Here is a 15,121-nt window from a genome sequence, read left to right as displayed (position 1 = left end):
TGGAAAGAATATGGCACCACAACAAACCTGCCAAGAGAGGGCCGCTCACCACAACTTACAGACCAGGCAAGGAGGGCATTAATCAGAGAGGCAACAAAGAGACCAAAGATAACCCTGAAGGAGCTGCAAAGCTCCACATCGGAGATTGGAGTATCTGTTCATCGGACCGCTTTAAGCCGTACACTCCACAGAGCTGGGCTTTATGGAAGAGTGGCCAGAAAAAAGCCATTGCTTAAAGACAGAAATAAGCAAACACATTTGGTGTTTGCCAAAAGGCATGTGGGAGACTTCCCAACATATGGAAGAAAGTACTCTGGTCAGATGAGACACAAATGTAGCTTTTTGTCAATCAAGGAAAACGCTATGTCTGGCGCAAACCCAACACCTCTCATCACCCCGAGAACACCATCCCCACAGTGAAGCATGGTGGTGGCAGCATCATGCTGTGGGGGTGTTTTTCATCGGCAGGGACTGGGAAACTGGTCAAAATCGAAGGAATGATGGATGGCGCTAAATACAGGGAAATTCTTGAGCGGGACATTGACCCTAAGCATACTGCTAAAGCAACACTTGAGTGGTTTAAGGGGAAACATTTAAATGCCTTGGAAAGCCCAGACCTCAATCCAATTGAGAATCTGTGGTATGACTTAAAGATTGCTGTACACCAGCAGAACCCATCCAACTTGAAGGAGCTGGAGCAGTTTTGCCTTGAAGAATGGGCAAAAATCCCAGTGGCTAGATGTGCCAAGCTTATAGAGACATTCCCTAAAAGACTTGCAGCTGTAATTGCTGCAAAAGGTGCAAAATACAATGTATTGACTTTGGGAGGGTGAATACTTACGATCAAGTTCAGTTTTTTTGTCTTATTTCTTGTTTGTTTCACAAGAAAAAATATTTTGCATCTTCAAAGTGTGGTGCATGTGGTGTAACTCAAATGATACAAACCCCCCAAAAATCAATTTTAATTCCAGGTTGTAAGGCAACAAAATAGGAAAAATTCCAAGGGGGTGAATACTTTCGCAAGCCACTGTATATATGAATAATGTGAAATAGTATTTTTGTTGTCTCTTGGTGTCTTTCTAATATATAACTCTTGTTTGAATTTAATGTCACATCTTGTGTTCTTGTCTCTAACTGTTCTGTACTTTGTCATGTATTTTTACATTTTATGTGGACCCCAGGAAGAGTAGCTGCAGCATGTGCAGTAGCTAATGAGGGTCCTAATAAACAAAACGTAATTCTATAAATTATTGACTTATAAACGGTTATTTATTGTCTGATGTTATACACATTCTCCTAAGACTGACTTGATATTTACTATAAATGCTTGTGGTGACCAAGCCGTAGTGTAGAGTCATTGACAGTACAGTAGTCCTTACCTCGTGGGACAGGTAGAAGGCAGCGATCCCCAGGGGCCAGAAGCAGCACACCATGGAGAAGACGCTCAGGCCCAAGTGGTCTCTCGGTGGCATCATGAGGAAGTTGTCCTCACTCTCCGAGTCGCTCGAGTACTCGCTCTGTGAAAGCACAAAGAGTTAATACTTTGAGTGAATACTGCATGTCAAGAAAGGAGAGAGGTCTACAGAAGACTGCACTGTAGCGCAGCATAGGGTGGCCTTGCTAATGTTTAGTTGAAATGATTTTCTGTCTTTATAGACTACAGATGACCTCTTGTTTTCCTCACCTCAGCACAGGTTTGTAAATACACTGACAGCTTGCACAGCTGGGCTCTCTAGCAGTCGATTTGCACCGGGAGGGCCCTGTACATATGTTCACCCAGACAGGGGCACGACTAGCCATGCCAGCTGGACAATAATGGGCAAAAAACAACCCACCACTTCGCTCTCTCTCTCGCTCTCTGCGACACAGTGCCTTCAGAAAGTATTCACACCCCTTGACTTTTACAATTTTTTTGTGTTACAGCCTGAATTTAATAATAATAATCATGTTTAATATTATTTTTTAATGACTACCTCATCTCTGTACCCCACACATACAATTATCTCTAAGGTCCCTCAGTCGAGCAGTGAAGTTGAACCACAGATTGAACCACAAAGACTAGAGAGGTTTTCTAATCCCTCGCAAAGAAGGTCAGCTATTGGTAGATGGGTAAAAAATCCGACATTGAGTATCCTTTTGAGCATGCTGAAGTTATTAATTATGCTTTGGATGGTGTATCAATAAACCCAGTTACTACAAAGATACAGGCATCCTTCCTAACTCAGTTGCCAGAGAGGAAGGAAACCGCTCAGAGATTTTACCAGGAGGCCAATGGTGAATTTAAAATAGTTTAATGGCTGTGGCAGGAGAAAACTGAGGATGGATCAACAACATTAACCTAAATAACAGAGTGAAAAGAAGGAAGTCTGTACAGAGCAAAAAATATTCCAAAACATGCATCCTGTTTGCAATAAGGCACTAAAGGAAAACTGCAAAAAATGTGGCAAAGAAATTAGCTTTATGTCCTGAATACAAAGTGTTATGTTTGGGGGAAATCCAACCCAACACATCCCTCACTGAGCATCACTCTTTATATTTTCAAGCATTGTGGTGACTGCATATTGTTATGGGTATGCTTGTCATCGGCAAGGAATAGGGAGTTTTTTAGGATAAAAAGAAATGGAATAGAGCTAAGCACAGGCAAAATCCTAGAGGAAAACCTTTTTCAGTTTGCTTTCCAACAGACATTGGAAGACAAATTCACCCTTCAGCATGACAATAACCTAAAACACAAGCCAAATATACACTGAAGTTGCTTACCAAGATGACATTGAATGTTCCTGAGTGGCCTAGTTAAATTTTACTTAAGTCGTCTTTAAAATATATGGCAAGATTTGAAAATGGCTGTCTAGTGATGATCAATAACCAACTTGACAGTGCTTGAATATTTTTTTTTATAATAATATGCAAATATTGTACAATCCAGGTGTTCAAAGTTCTTTGAGACTTCCCCAGAAAGACTCACAGTTGTAATCGCTGCCAAAGGTGATTCTAAAATGTATTGACTCAGGGGTGTGAATACTTATGTAAATTAAATATTTCATTTTGAAGAAATTTGAAGAAAAAAAAATCTACAAACATGTTTCAACTCTTTCATTATGGGGTATCGTGTGAAGATTGAATACATTTTGAATTCAGGCTGTAAGTAGGGACATGCTTTATGGGCTTTTTTTTTTTTTTTAAGTTGCTTTTACCTTAATTTCCAGCATGATCCACTAGGTTTGCTGCAGGTAGAAAGTTCTGGGAAATGTTATTTGAATTGTCTCCAGTCAATCAATCAATCAATCAATGTCTGGTTGTGCATGTGTGTTTGGTGGGGGAATCGCCTAAGTCAGCAGCGGCGTACCTCTGTGACATTAATTGCACAAAGCCTATTATTTGTCAGGGAATACTATTTGTAGTTCAGTGATTCTAAACCTCACTTTGCTCAAGCTGATCCTTTCCAAGGACGAGTAAGTTGTAGCTAAAAATGGGTCAGTTAGGGGCAGTTAAAGGGGAGAGTCAATCAAACCAAATGCAAAATACTTCCATGGTTGGTTTCACTGACTCATGCTGGAAATACTGGTGAAAGCAAAGTGCCCAAAAAAAGCCCAAAAAAGCATGGCCCTAATTATGAGGACATTCTTGTCCTGGAGGGTGGATTAGCAGGACACGACAAGAAATCATTGCACCTCTTCAGAACTCTAGCTAATTAACTTCAGATGGATTCTGAGCAAGACGCCAAAAAAATGTAATTCACAAATCTCATTCCAGACACAGTGCCTAAATCCGACGGTAATGGAGTCAGAAATGTGGCTGCATAATAGAGGAGTCAAATGCTCCATTAACTAGATTCTGAGACACACTTCAATGTTCTATGAAAATATCAGAGTACACAGTAAATGATATATGATAATTGAAGGGACTTAGATAGTAACTTAGACAGCCTATGTAAATTTGGAAGGCTTAGACATGTTTTACCTCACAAGAACTGTAAGAACATTGTAAAGGGCAGTCCAATAACATAAACCCACGGGAATCATGTTACGTATGCGGTACAGTATTTGTTATTCATTTTAAGGATAGTAATCCACAATAATTATTCTGTGGGCACCTCATACAGTTGAAGTCAGAAGTTTACATACACCTTAGCCAAATACATTTAAACTCAGTTTATCACAATTCCTGACATTTAATCCTAGTAAATATTCCCTGTCTTAGGTCAGTTAGGATCACCACTTTATTTTAAGAACGTGAAATGTCAGAATAATAGTAGAGAGAATGATTTATTTCAGCTTTTATTTCTTTCATCACATTCCCAGGAGGTCAGATGTTTACATACACTCAATTAGTATTTGGTGGCATTGCTTTTAAATTGTTTAACTTGGGTGAAACTTTTCGGGTAGCCTTCCACAAGCTTCCCACAATAAGTTGGGTGCATTTTGGCCCATTCCTCCTGACAGAGCTGTTGTAACTGAGTCAGGTTTGTAGGCCTCCTTGCTCGCACACACTTTTTCAGGTCTGCCCACAAATGTTCTATAGGATTGAGGCCAGGGCTTTGTGATGGCCACTCCAATACCTTGACTTTGTTGTCCTCAAGCCATTTTTACACAACTTTGGAAGTATGCTTGGGGTCATTGTCCATTTGGAAGACCCATTTGCGACCAAGCTTTAACTTCCTGACTGATGTCTTGAGATGTTGCTTCAATATATCCACATAATTTTCTCCTCCTGATGCCATCTATTTTGTGAAGTGCACCAGTCCCTCCTGCAGCAAAGCACCCCCACAACAGGATGCTGCCACCCCCGTGCTTCACGGTTGAGATGGTGTTCTTCGGCTTGCAAGCCTCCCCCTTTTTCCTCCAAACATAATGATGGTCATTATGGCCAAACAGTTCTATTTTTGTTTCATCAGACCAGAAGACATTTCTCCAAAAAGTACCATCTTTGTCCCCATGTGCAGTTGCAAACCGTAGTCTGGCTTTTTTATGGCGGTTTTGGAGCAGTGACTTCTTTCGTGCTGCGCGGCCTCTCAGATTATGGCGATATAGGACTCGTTTTACTGTGGATATAGATACTTTTATACCTGTTTTCTTCCAGCATCTTCACAAGTACCTTTGCTGTTGTTCTGGGATTGATTTGCACTTTTCGCACCAAAGTACGTTTATCTCTAGGAGACAGAACGCGTCTCCTTCCTGAGCGGTATGACGGCTGCGTGGTCCCATGGTGTTTATACTTGCGTACTATTGTTTGTACAGATGAATGTGGTACCTTCAGGTTTTTGGAAATTGCTCCCAAGGATGAACCAGACTTGTGGAGGTCTACATTTTTTTTTCTGAGGTCTTGGCTGATTTCTTTTGATTTTCCCATGATGTCAAGCAAAGAGGCACTGAGTTTGGAGGTAGGCTGTGAAATGCCAAAACTAAAGTTTGTTTAACAAGAAATTGTGGAGTGGTTGAAAAACGAGTTTTAATGACTCTAACCTAAGTGTATGTAACCTTCCGACTTCAACTGTATATTATTACATTGCTGTGTATTTCAAAGAACCCACGTTGAGAATGCACAGAGCTAATTTTGTACTGAATAAGGGCCAAATGAAGAAGGGGAGTTTTTTTTTGCTTTCTCTAAAGTATTACAACATACCGTAATAAAGATCTTATTAACTCAAATAAAGAATGCGCTATAAAAAGGGTGTTCACCTTGACTGCTCCAGTGACAACCACCAGAAACCATGGCAATACCAGAAACCAACAGTTTAGTGTTGACCTGTAAACATTTAGTATATAAATAACTAGTCTTTGAAGGTCACATAAACACAGGAATAGGGAAATGATATATCCACAAGATAGCCATCTGAGCCCACATACAGTACATGTCTTCTCCTGCCTGGTCTGTCCAGAAGCCTCCTGAGCAGGGTAATGCCTGGGCTGTGCTACACCTGAATCAAAACAGTTGGCAGAGACAGTCAGACGCAGCAGATACCCAGTGGTTCAGACTGCCTCTCCCCTTTCCTCCTATTTCTCTTCTTCTCCCCTCTCCTCTATCATATCTCCTCCCCTGTCTCCTTTCACCATATCATCTTCTTTCCCCTCTCTCCATTCTAGCCTCTCTGAATTCTCAACAGAGCCTCTTTCATGCTGAGGCAGCCTTTGAAAAGCCTGATATTTATCAGATCTCAAGCATAAAACGTTGCTCTCAGTGAACAGCTTCAAGGACCCAAGTGATCTTCGTCCTTCAGACAAAAACTTTTGAAATCCATCTGGTCCATTTGTATTTGGCTCTAAATGCAATAATAGAAACATATATAGAAAACTTCTAACCATACAGAAATACATTCATGTGTTTCATACATATAGCCATCCCTTAAAATGTTTACATTCTAATGTGTTATGATAAAAGACAGCGCCCCCGAGCCTTACCTCCAGCTCTTGGAACTCATCATCATCATCAATGTCATAAGACAGGGTCTGGATCTTTGCATCCTCCACAGACAGTTCCAGGAACTTTCCATCGGCAAGCATCAGCCCATCCTTGGAGGCAGCAGAGGAGCCGGATGCCAAGTCCTCTATGAAGGTGGTCTCACAGCAATCCCCGACTCCTCCATCCCCCCAGGCCCGCAGCATGTTTTCAGAGTACAGGATCAGGTTGGGCCTGAAGCGGGGGTCCATGCCCTGGGGCAGAGCGCTGGGGTTGAGCAGCTGTGGGGGTCCCCCTCCTCCGCCCACCCCCTGACCATTCTGCTCCTGCTGAGGGGACAGGTTGACCACCATGTGACCCTGGTACTGGGGGGCCGAGTACACCGACACCAGCCCTTCCTTAGTCTCTACCATCAAGCTGCGGGTGTTGATCAGACCGTTGTGCTTGCAGGAGGCCAGCCCTGCATTCCTTCCTCTCCCGATTGGAGAAGTCGTCCGCTGGGTGGGGGGCTCAGCCTCCACAGCCTGGCTGGAGGCCGACCCCGCTCCCTGTCCTGGTCCACTCTCCATCCTGGCTTAGAGAGCTGGATTGTTTGATCAAATCCCCTTCTCTTTAAAGGCCTCTCTCATAGGGACCTTGGGTTGGGGAAGGCATGGGATGGCAGGCTGCACTCTCCTGTGGGAGGTCATATTAAAATGGTTTAGCAGATAAAAAGGTATTTTGTATTCAATTTGCCTTGTTTGTTTTCATCAAAAGCAGTATAAACCCAGACAACGCTTTAAACCTTTCATACTTCCTCTATTTAGGTTACTGAATTGGTATTTCAAATGAGGAAAAACTATTTTTTAAATCAGTGTTGGGCTTTCTGCCTATTTTCATGTAGTCTTGCGCATGTAAATGTATTTTTAATTGTGTTGATTTATTTTGGTGGATCCAGCTCAGTCAGAAACATGGCCAGGTAGAGGGTTTAAGAAAAAGTGAAGAGGAGTGTTTTGTCAATTAACATCCACCATCTCTGTGAAGATTTAATGGCACAGCTGCTAGTTACAAAACATAAACCCTGCCAAGCATTAAATCCCAAGGTGTTCGTTGCTGCCTAAGGCACTTCTAACTCCCAACCTACATCACTTTGCCTTTTATCTGGTGGGGTATGTACCAACAAATGCATTTTGTTGGCAAACACACACATGCCCGCATGCACATACACACACAAAAACACACACATGCACAGCACACACGCCTCACCCTCGATCCCTCTCTCAGCCTGCAAGGTTTTGGTTCTCAACCATGCAAATGTAGTCCCTGCATATGCAGTAACGTTTCATGTCAGAGCCATTGATAATCTATCGGCATGCTCTACCTTGCCAAGGCCTGGAATGAAAAGGCAATTTTTGCTAGGTTCAGCAGTAAACTCTGTGTGCAGGATGAGAAACGGGCCACTGCAGGGGAGGCTCTAATGGACATGACATCCTGGTCAGTTTTTGAGTGTATTGCCACAGACTGTGAGAACAGATTCCCGTGCAGAACCCTGTGACCAATTAAACGCCTCACTGAATGTGGGAGGTATTGGGACTCCCTTGGCTTAATTTCAATCCTTTATTTGTTTGCTTTTCGTCTTTTGCTGAAGAGTTCAATGACCTGCTTTGCATTCATGGCCTCAGGGAAAGTTAACCAACAGCTTTAAAGCATGTTCTTGCTTTAATTAGCTAATTAAAGGCTCCAGTGGAATTAAAATGGACTGCCACTGTTCCCTTTCTATCACCTTCAATGCTCAAAGCTAATGTCAAAGCTAAAGCCTATTGGAGGGATAGTCCTTCAACTGTTCAACATTGCAATCTCTATTTACATTATGAGAATATCTAGCTGGTCACGTTTTGGCTCAGTGGCAGTCACAACACAGTGCTATCTCTGAGCATATGACCATAATTGGCCCTCACAGGACCAAGCTTTAAAAAGCTTAACTCAGCACTGAGCCTCTGAAACCATTGGAGTACATAACTTGCCTTGCAATACAGACAATAATGGGACAGTCATTCTCCTGAAAAGATACTAGATGGGCCACTTTGAAAGGGACTATATCTCCCTGTTGACAAGACGTCAATGAATTGAGAATGTGAAATGAAGTGACAATTGGTCCCCCCTTGCAACACTAAAATACAATGGAAACAGTGAAAATCATGTTTTCATACATTCCAATGACCTCTATTGACATTTTTTTTTTATACAGAAAAGTATATGTTTGGAAGCTATCAATCAGGCCAGATAATGTTTACGTTTTCAAATAATGAGTGTTAGGGTAGCCTACCAGTCGACAACTTAACTTTCCATGAAAGCAATATACAGTATCTCCGTTTGTGGGTTATGTGCAGCGGGCAACATAGCCGGGCTAAGGGTTGGCCAATTTCCTTGAATTTTCATAGTATACATCGTGCATGCAATGCTGGTTCAGTAAAATAACCTAGTCCATTTGAATGAATTAGAGTGTAAACTAATCCAAGTGTTGGACATGACACATGGTGAATGGAGAAGTAGGCTAAAACATGGTCAGCACCGGAACAAAATAGCTGCACGAAGTCTCCTCCGGTGAATGGAGGAGCTATCCATGGTGCTGTCCTTCAAGGTCCTTTGTTTACCTTGTTTGTAATGAGTACGGGACGGTCGTCAGGGCCCAGACATCCATCACTCGTCTTGAAACAAAATCAGTCTTATATGATATACAGCCCACGCGGAAATGCGGCAATATCGTTGATGTTATTGTGGCACGTGAAACATATGTATTCAAAAAAGCTAGTAGCCTACCCTTTTGGTAAATGTATCTGCATCGCCCCAAAAAAACGAATCAATGAAAATACCAACTGGGCAAAAACTGGTTGCATCAACGTTGTTTCCACGTAATTTCAACAACAACAAAAATACACCTGATGACGTTGAATCAACGTGGAAAACTGATTGGATTTGCAAAAAGTAATCAACATAAGGGAATGTCGTCTTTTTTTCACCCAACCTTTAACCTAAATCCAGTGACATAGTGAAATGTTTGTTGAATTCACGCTGAATTCACATTAGTTTACATCTCAACCTAATGTAAATCAAAACTAGACGTTTAAATTACTTATTTTCCCAGTGGCTAACTAACATTTATAGGCTTGCTTGTGTTCTTCGCAGTCTCCTCAATTCTTTAAAACCCAATGTCGTGAATAAAATGGACAAATGTAGGTTATACTTATATTTGAATTGTGAATAATTTACGAAGACAGTGTTATTTGGTTATGCGCTGGTGTCATCTTTGTGGTGTCATCTTGGTGCAATCATTCATTGCTGTAACCTACATGTTCGTGATCTGACTGGCAAGGCATTCACACACACTTACCTTCCAAGGTGAAAGGGCGTTCTGCGGCGAATAGGCTGGATCCCGTGGGAAACATAAGTGGACAGAGGGTTTATCAATCCGTCAGGGCTCGTTCCCTTTCTCTGGTAATTCTCTACAAGCTAACCCATATACATCTAGCCAGAACTCCGAGTCTCCGCCTAATCTGGCCAAAAGTGTTAAACCCAAGCCTCAACAGTCCGATTTCCACCCTCCAAAAAGCAGAGCAAAAAACATCAGTCAATTACACTTTTCTTTTGTGTGCCTGCAATGGGGGTGTTGCAGTTGGCTTCTGCTCAGACTGGATGAATCCAGCGGGGGAAAGATGCAGCAGCATACAAGCAACACAAGCTACAGACATACCACAAGAGCATCTTACTTGTGAAGCGACGGCAGCTGCACTGTGCTTTGTATGTGAAAGTGTCGAATAGCAACCTTTCAGACCTTACCTAGGCTATCAGTCTAGTGTTGGATGAAGGTTCCAAGCAAAATGGGACAGTTTACCCCATGGTCCTAAAGAATGCGGGGTCTTTCAACTCGTTTTCATACTTTTTCATGCAGAAATATAGGGCTTTTGAAGAGGATTACATTATCAATGAACCATCAATATCAATGAACCATGGTTTAGTAACCCATCTGCTACTATTATATTAGGTAAATCCTATACCTCATTTTATATTGACAAATATGACAATGTAATGTTGTGGTTGTTGAAGGAAGCATTATTGACCTCAGTTTCTTGCTTGCTGTTTGCTTGTCATATCAAATAATCGGATGCTGCCCCCAGGTGTATCTGTGCTTGAACAACAAGAGGTGCTACTTTAAATATTACTGAATTTCTTGTTGAACAGAAATTCAATTCAAAGAATGAATCATTTTTGCATATATTTGCATATAGACTTTTGACATCTAGAAGACAATATATTTCAGCACTAGACAGCTCCAATTTACAGATAAAATAGATTATGAACTAAGCTAAGCAAAAAAGAAAAATCATCATGAGTGATTATGAAATCGTGTAAACATCCTGATTGAAGTGTGACCAATCAGCTTCAAATATCAGCTTGTTTGATTTTGCTGATTTATTCTAATCAAATGCTTTCCTTCAAGATCTACATGCATGCATGAGCTTGTTGTAATGTATTCATGTTTTCCAAATGTTGTTGTGTTAGAGCCTGAATTTAAAATGGATTGATTACATTTAGTTTTTACTTGTCACTGGCCTACACACAATACCCCATAATGTCAAAGTAGAATGATATTGTCATGGCGAGCCTAAATAAAAAATGTCTTAACAAGTCTCATGAGTTGCATGGACTCACTCTGTGTGCAATAATAATGTTTAACATGATTTTTAAATGACTACCTCATCTCTGTAACCCACACATACAGTTATCTGTAAGGTCCCTCAGTCGAGCAGTGAATTTCAAACACAGATTTAACCATAACGACCAGGGAGTTTTTCCAATGCCTCACAAAGAAGGGCATCTGTTGGTAGATATATCATTTGAGCATGGTGAAGTTATAAATTACACTTTGGATGGTGTATCAATACACCCAGTCACTACAAAGATACAGGCGTCCTTCCTAACTCAGTTGTCGGAGAGGAAGGAACCTTGTAACGTCCTGAACCGGGGTTCTTATGTGTTTTGCTTGTTTAGTGTTGGTCAGGACGTGAGCTGGGTGGGAATTCTATGTTGTGTGTCTAGTTTGTCTGTTTCTATGTTGGGTTAAATGTGTTGCCTGATATGGTTCTCAATTAGAGGCAGGTGTTTGACGTTTCCTCTGATTGAGAACCATATTAAGGTAGGCTGTTCTCACTGTTTGTTTGTGGGTGATTGTTCCTGTGTCAGTGTTGGTGCTACACGGGACTGTGACGGTTAGTTTGTTTTGTCATTTTGTATAGTGTCTTGTTTTGTGTTGATTAAATCATGGAAAATTACCACGCTGCACATTGGTCCTCAGATCCTTCTCGCCTCTCCTCGTCTGAGGAGGAGGACGACTTAGACTGCCGTTACAAAACTGCTCAGGGTGTCAGAGTCGTGTGTGTATAGGTGGCAGGGAAGTCAGGCGCAGGAGAATCAAACTTAATGAAATGGAGTTAACTCCAAAATTATGAATAAAAATAAAACAAAGTGGGTACGAGGACCCATCGCGCACCAATACAAACAACACGAAATCTGAATAACAAAAAATCTCTGACAAAGACATGAGGGGAAACAGAGGGTTAAATACACAACAGGTAATGAATGGGATTGAAACCAGGTGTGTAGGAAGACAAGACAAAACCAATGGAAAATGAAAAATGGATCAATGATGGCTAGAAGACCGGTGACGTCGAACGGCGAGCACCCCCCGAACAAGGAGAGGCTTCGACTTCGGCAGAAGTCGTGACACAGGGATTTCACCATGAGGCCAATGGTGAGTTTAAAACAGTTACAGAGTGTAATGGCTGTGATAGGAGAAAACTGAGGATGGATCAAAAACATTGTAATTACTCCACAATACTAACCTTATTGACAAAGTGAAAAGAATGAAGTATGTACAGAATACAAATATTCCAAAACATGCACCCTGTTTGCAACAAGGCACTAAAGTAATACTGCAAAAAACGTGGCCAAGCAATTACCTTTTTGTCCTGAATACAAAGTGTTATGTTTGGGGCAAATCCAATACAACACATTACTGAGTCACACTCTCCATATTTTCAAGCATAGTGGTGGCTGCATCATGTTATGGGTATGCTTGTCATCGGTAAGGACTGGGGAGGATAAAAAATAAATGGAATGGAGCTAAGCACAGGTAAAATCCTGGAGGAAAATCTGGTTCGGCCTGCTTTCCACCAGACACTGGGAGATTAATTCACCTTTCAGCAGGACAATAACCTAAAACACAAGGCCAAATCTACACTGGAGTTGCTTACCAAGAAGAAAGTGAATGTTCCTGAGTGGCCGAGTTACAATTTTGCCTTAAATCTACTTTAAAATCTATGGACAGACCTGAAAATTGTTGTCTACCAATGATCAACAACCAATTTGACAGAGCTTGAAGAATTTTGAAAAGAATAATGGGCAAATGTTGCACAATCCAGGTGTGGGAAGCTCTTAGAGACTTACCCTGAGACTCACAGCTGTAATTGCTGCCAAAGGTGCTTCTCGGTATTGACTCATGGGTGTGAATAAATAGGTAAATTAGATATTTCTGTATTTCATTTTCAATAAATTAGCAAACTTTCTAAAAACATGTTTTCACTTTGCCATTATGTAGTATTTTGTGTAGATGGGTGAGAAAACAAATATAGTTAATACATTTTAAATTCAGGCTGTAACAACAAAATGTGGAAATAGTCAAGGGGTGTGAATACTTTCTGAATGCACTGTACAGTACATGCATAGGTCACCACCTACTACATGTACTTCTTACCATTGAGCTATGCCCTAACCCAAATCCCCTTTAGAGTATGTCTGGATGATTCTCCATATTCTGACATGACAAAAAGGTCTTAGTGCCACCAGAAATTGATAATCACTCTTATTTGTACTAAATAACAATTGTTATTGTTGCTAGTGAATTTATTGTAGAGGTTGTGTACACCCATTAAAGGGCAGCAAGCGCTAGGGAAGCTATGTACGTCACCATTAACTGATAGAACAAGAGATCAGAAATTCTGGGATGCATCAAGCTGCAGATTGTGTGCACTGAAGGCATGTGTGTGTCTCAGATGTGTTTATATTTTTGTGAACAATTGTTTTTATTGGGTCACATCAGAGGATGGTTGCCAAGATGTCGCTGACAGACACGGTTGCACTGTTTTGAGCTCCTACCCAACATTGCAGGATTTCGTTTTTTTTGTGATACTTTTTACATTATTTGCTCGGAACGTTTCTAGTATTATTACCTATAGCCGAAAATAACTTTGGGATATTAGATTGGTGTTCACTCACCAGATATTCAACTAGAAATTCGACTTCCCTGGCCTGGATCCTTTGTTTGAACTTCCAGAAGCTGCCCCATTCATCCCGGGTGCTAAACCAAAACGTTGACAAAGGAGAAGAGGGAGGAGAAGTGGGGTTCTAGTTATACTCAGGTGGCGAACAAACCATCCACCACTTACGAGTAAATTACTCACTAACGTTCAGTACCTGGGCAATAAGTAGACGAGGTCAAGGCGAGGATCTCCTTCCAGAGAGACATAAAGGACTGTAACAAACTCTGTTTTACGGAATCATGGCTCTCTCCGTGAAACACAGAGGTAGAGGGGTGTTTGTAATGATTAACAACTCATGGTGTGATTGTGGTAACGTACAGGAAGTCCTTGTTCTCCTGATCTGGAATACCTCACCATCAAATGCTGACCGCATTACCACTGGCGTGTATATCCCCCCCCCCCAAGGCGACACAGCAATGGCTCTCAAGGAACTACACTGCACTTTGTGCAAACTGGAAACCGCATATCCTGACGCAGCATTTATTGTAGCTGGGGAATATCATTTTAAAATATCTTCTGAAACGCTCCTGAAATTCTATCAACACATCTCCTGTGCTACACGCAGAGAGAACACGCTTGAAAAAATACCTTCCAGGACAGACTACATGGCCCTCCCTCCCCCGCCCTCCCTTTGCAAATCAGCTAAACTGAAAGCGCGAACCACCACATTTAACCATGGCAAGGTGACTGGGAACATGGACGTGTACAAAAAGACCAGCTATGACCTCCGTAAGGCAATCAAAGAAGCAAAACGATAGTACAGGGACCAAGTGGAGTCACAATTCAACGGCTCAGACATGAGACGCATGTGGCAGGGGCTCCAGACAATCACAGATTATAAAGGGAAAGCCAGCCACGTCGCGGACGCAGACACCTCGCTCCCGGACAGGCTAAACACATTCTTTGTCCGCTTTGAGGAAAACAACACAGAGCCATCGACGTGGGCCCCCAGCACTCATGAGAACTGCGTGCTCCTGATCTTCGAGGCCGACGTGAGTAAGACATTTAAGTGTGTTAAACCTCACAAGGCTGCCGGCCCAGATGGCATCCCAAGCCGCGTCCTCAGAGCATGTGCAGACCAGCTGGCTGGAGTGTTTACAAACAAATTCAATCTCTCCCTATCCCAATCCATTGTCCCCACTTACTTCAAAATGTCCACCATTGTTCATGTACCCAAGAAAGCGGACACTGAATTAAATGACTATCACTGTGTAGCACTCACTTCTGTCATCATTAAGTGCTTTGAGAGGATAGTTAAGGCTCATTTCACCTACAACTTACCCGACACCCTAGACCCACTACAATTTGCGTAGCACCCCAACAGATCCACGATGACACAATCACCATTGCACTGCACACTGCCCTATTCC

At 41.9% G+C, this 15,121-nt stretch overlaps 1 protein-coding gene across 1 annotated transcript in view; it reads right to left on the bottom strand.

The window, feature by feature from the left end:
* LOC139570767 (synapse differentiation-inducing gene protein 1) overlaps positions 1–10,102 on the bottom strand; it is a 34,532-nt gene extending 24,430 nt beyond the window's left edge. Inside the window, exons 1-3 of the mRNA XM_071392918.1 lie at positions 9,767–10,102; positions 6,399–7,071; positions 1,380–1,517 (exon numbers count right to left, since the gene is read on the bottom strand). Coding sequence (XP_071249019.1) covers positions 1,380–1,517; positions 6,399–6,965 — 705 coding nt within the window. The 5' untranslated portion in view covers positions 6,966–7,071; positions 9,767–10,102. The remainder of the gene's footprint in view (positions 1–1,379; positions 1,518–6,398; positions 7,072–9,766) is intronic.
* Positions 10,103–15,121: the final 5,019 nt, after the last annotated feature.

This window comes from Salvelinus alpinus, chromosome 3 (genome assembly GCF_045679555.1).
Source record: "Salvelinus alpinus chromosome 3, SLU_Salpinus.1, whole genome shotgun sequence".
Lineage (NCBI taxonomy): Eukaryota > Metazoa > Chordata > Actinopteri > Salmoniformes > Salmonidae > Salvelinus > Salvelinus alpinus.
The sequence above is the reverse complement of the archived record's forward strand: the minus strand, read 5'-3'. Positions and strand labels throughout refer to the sequence as shown.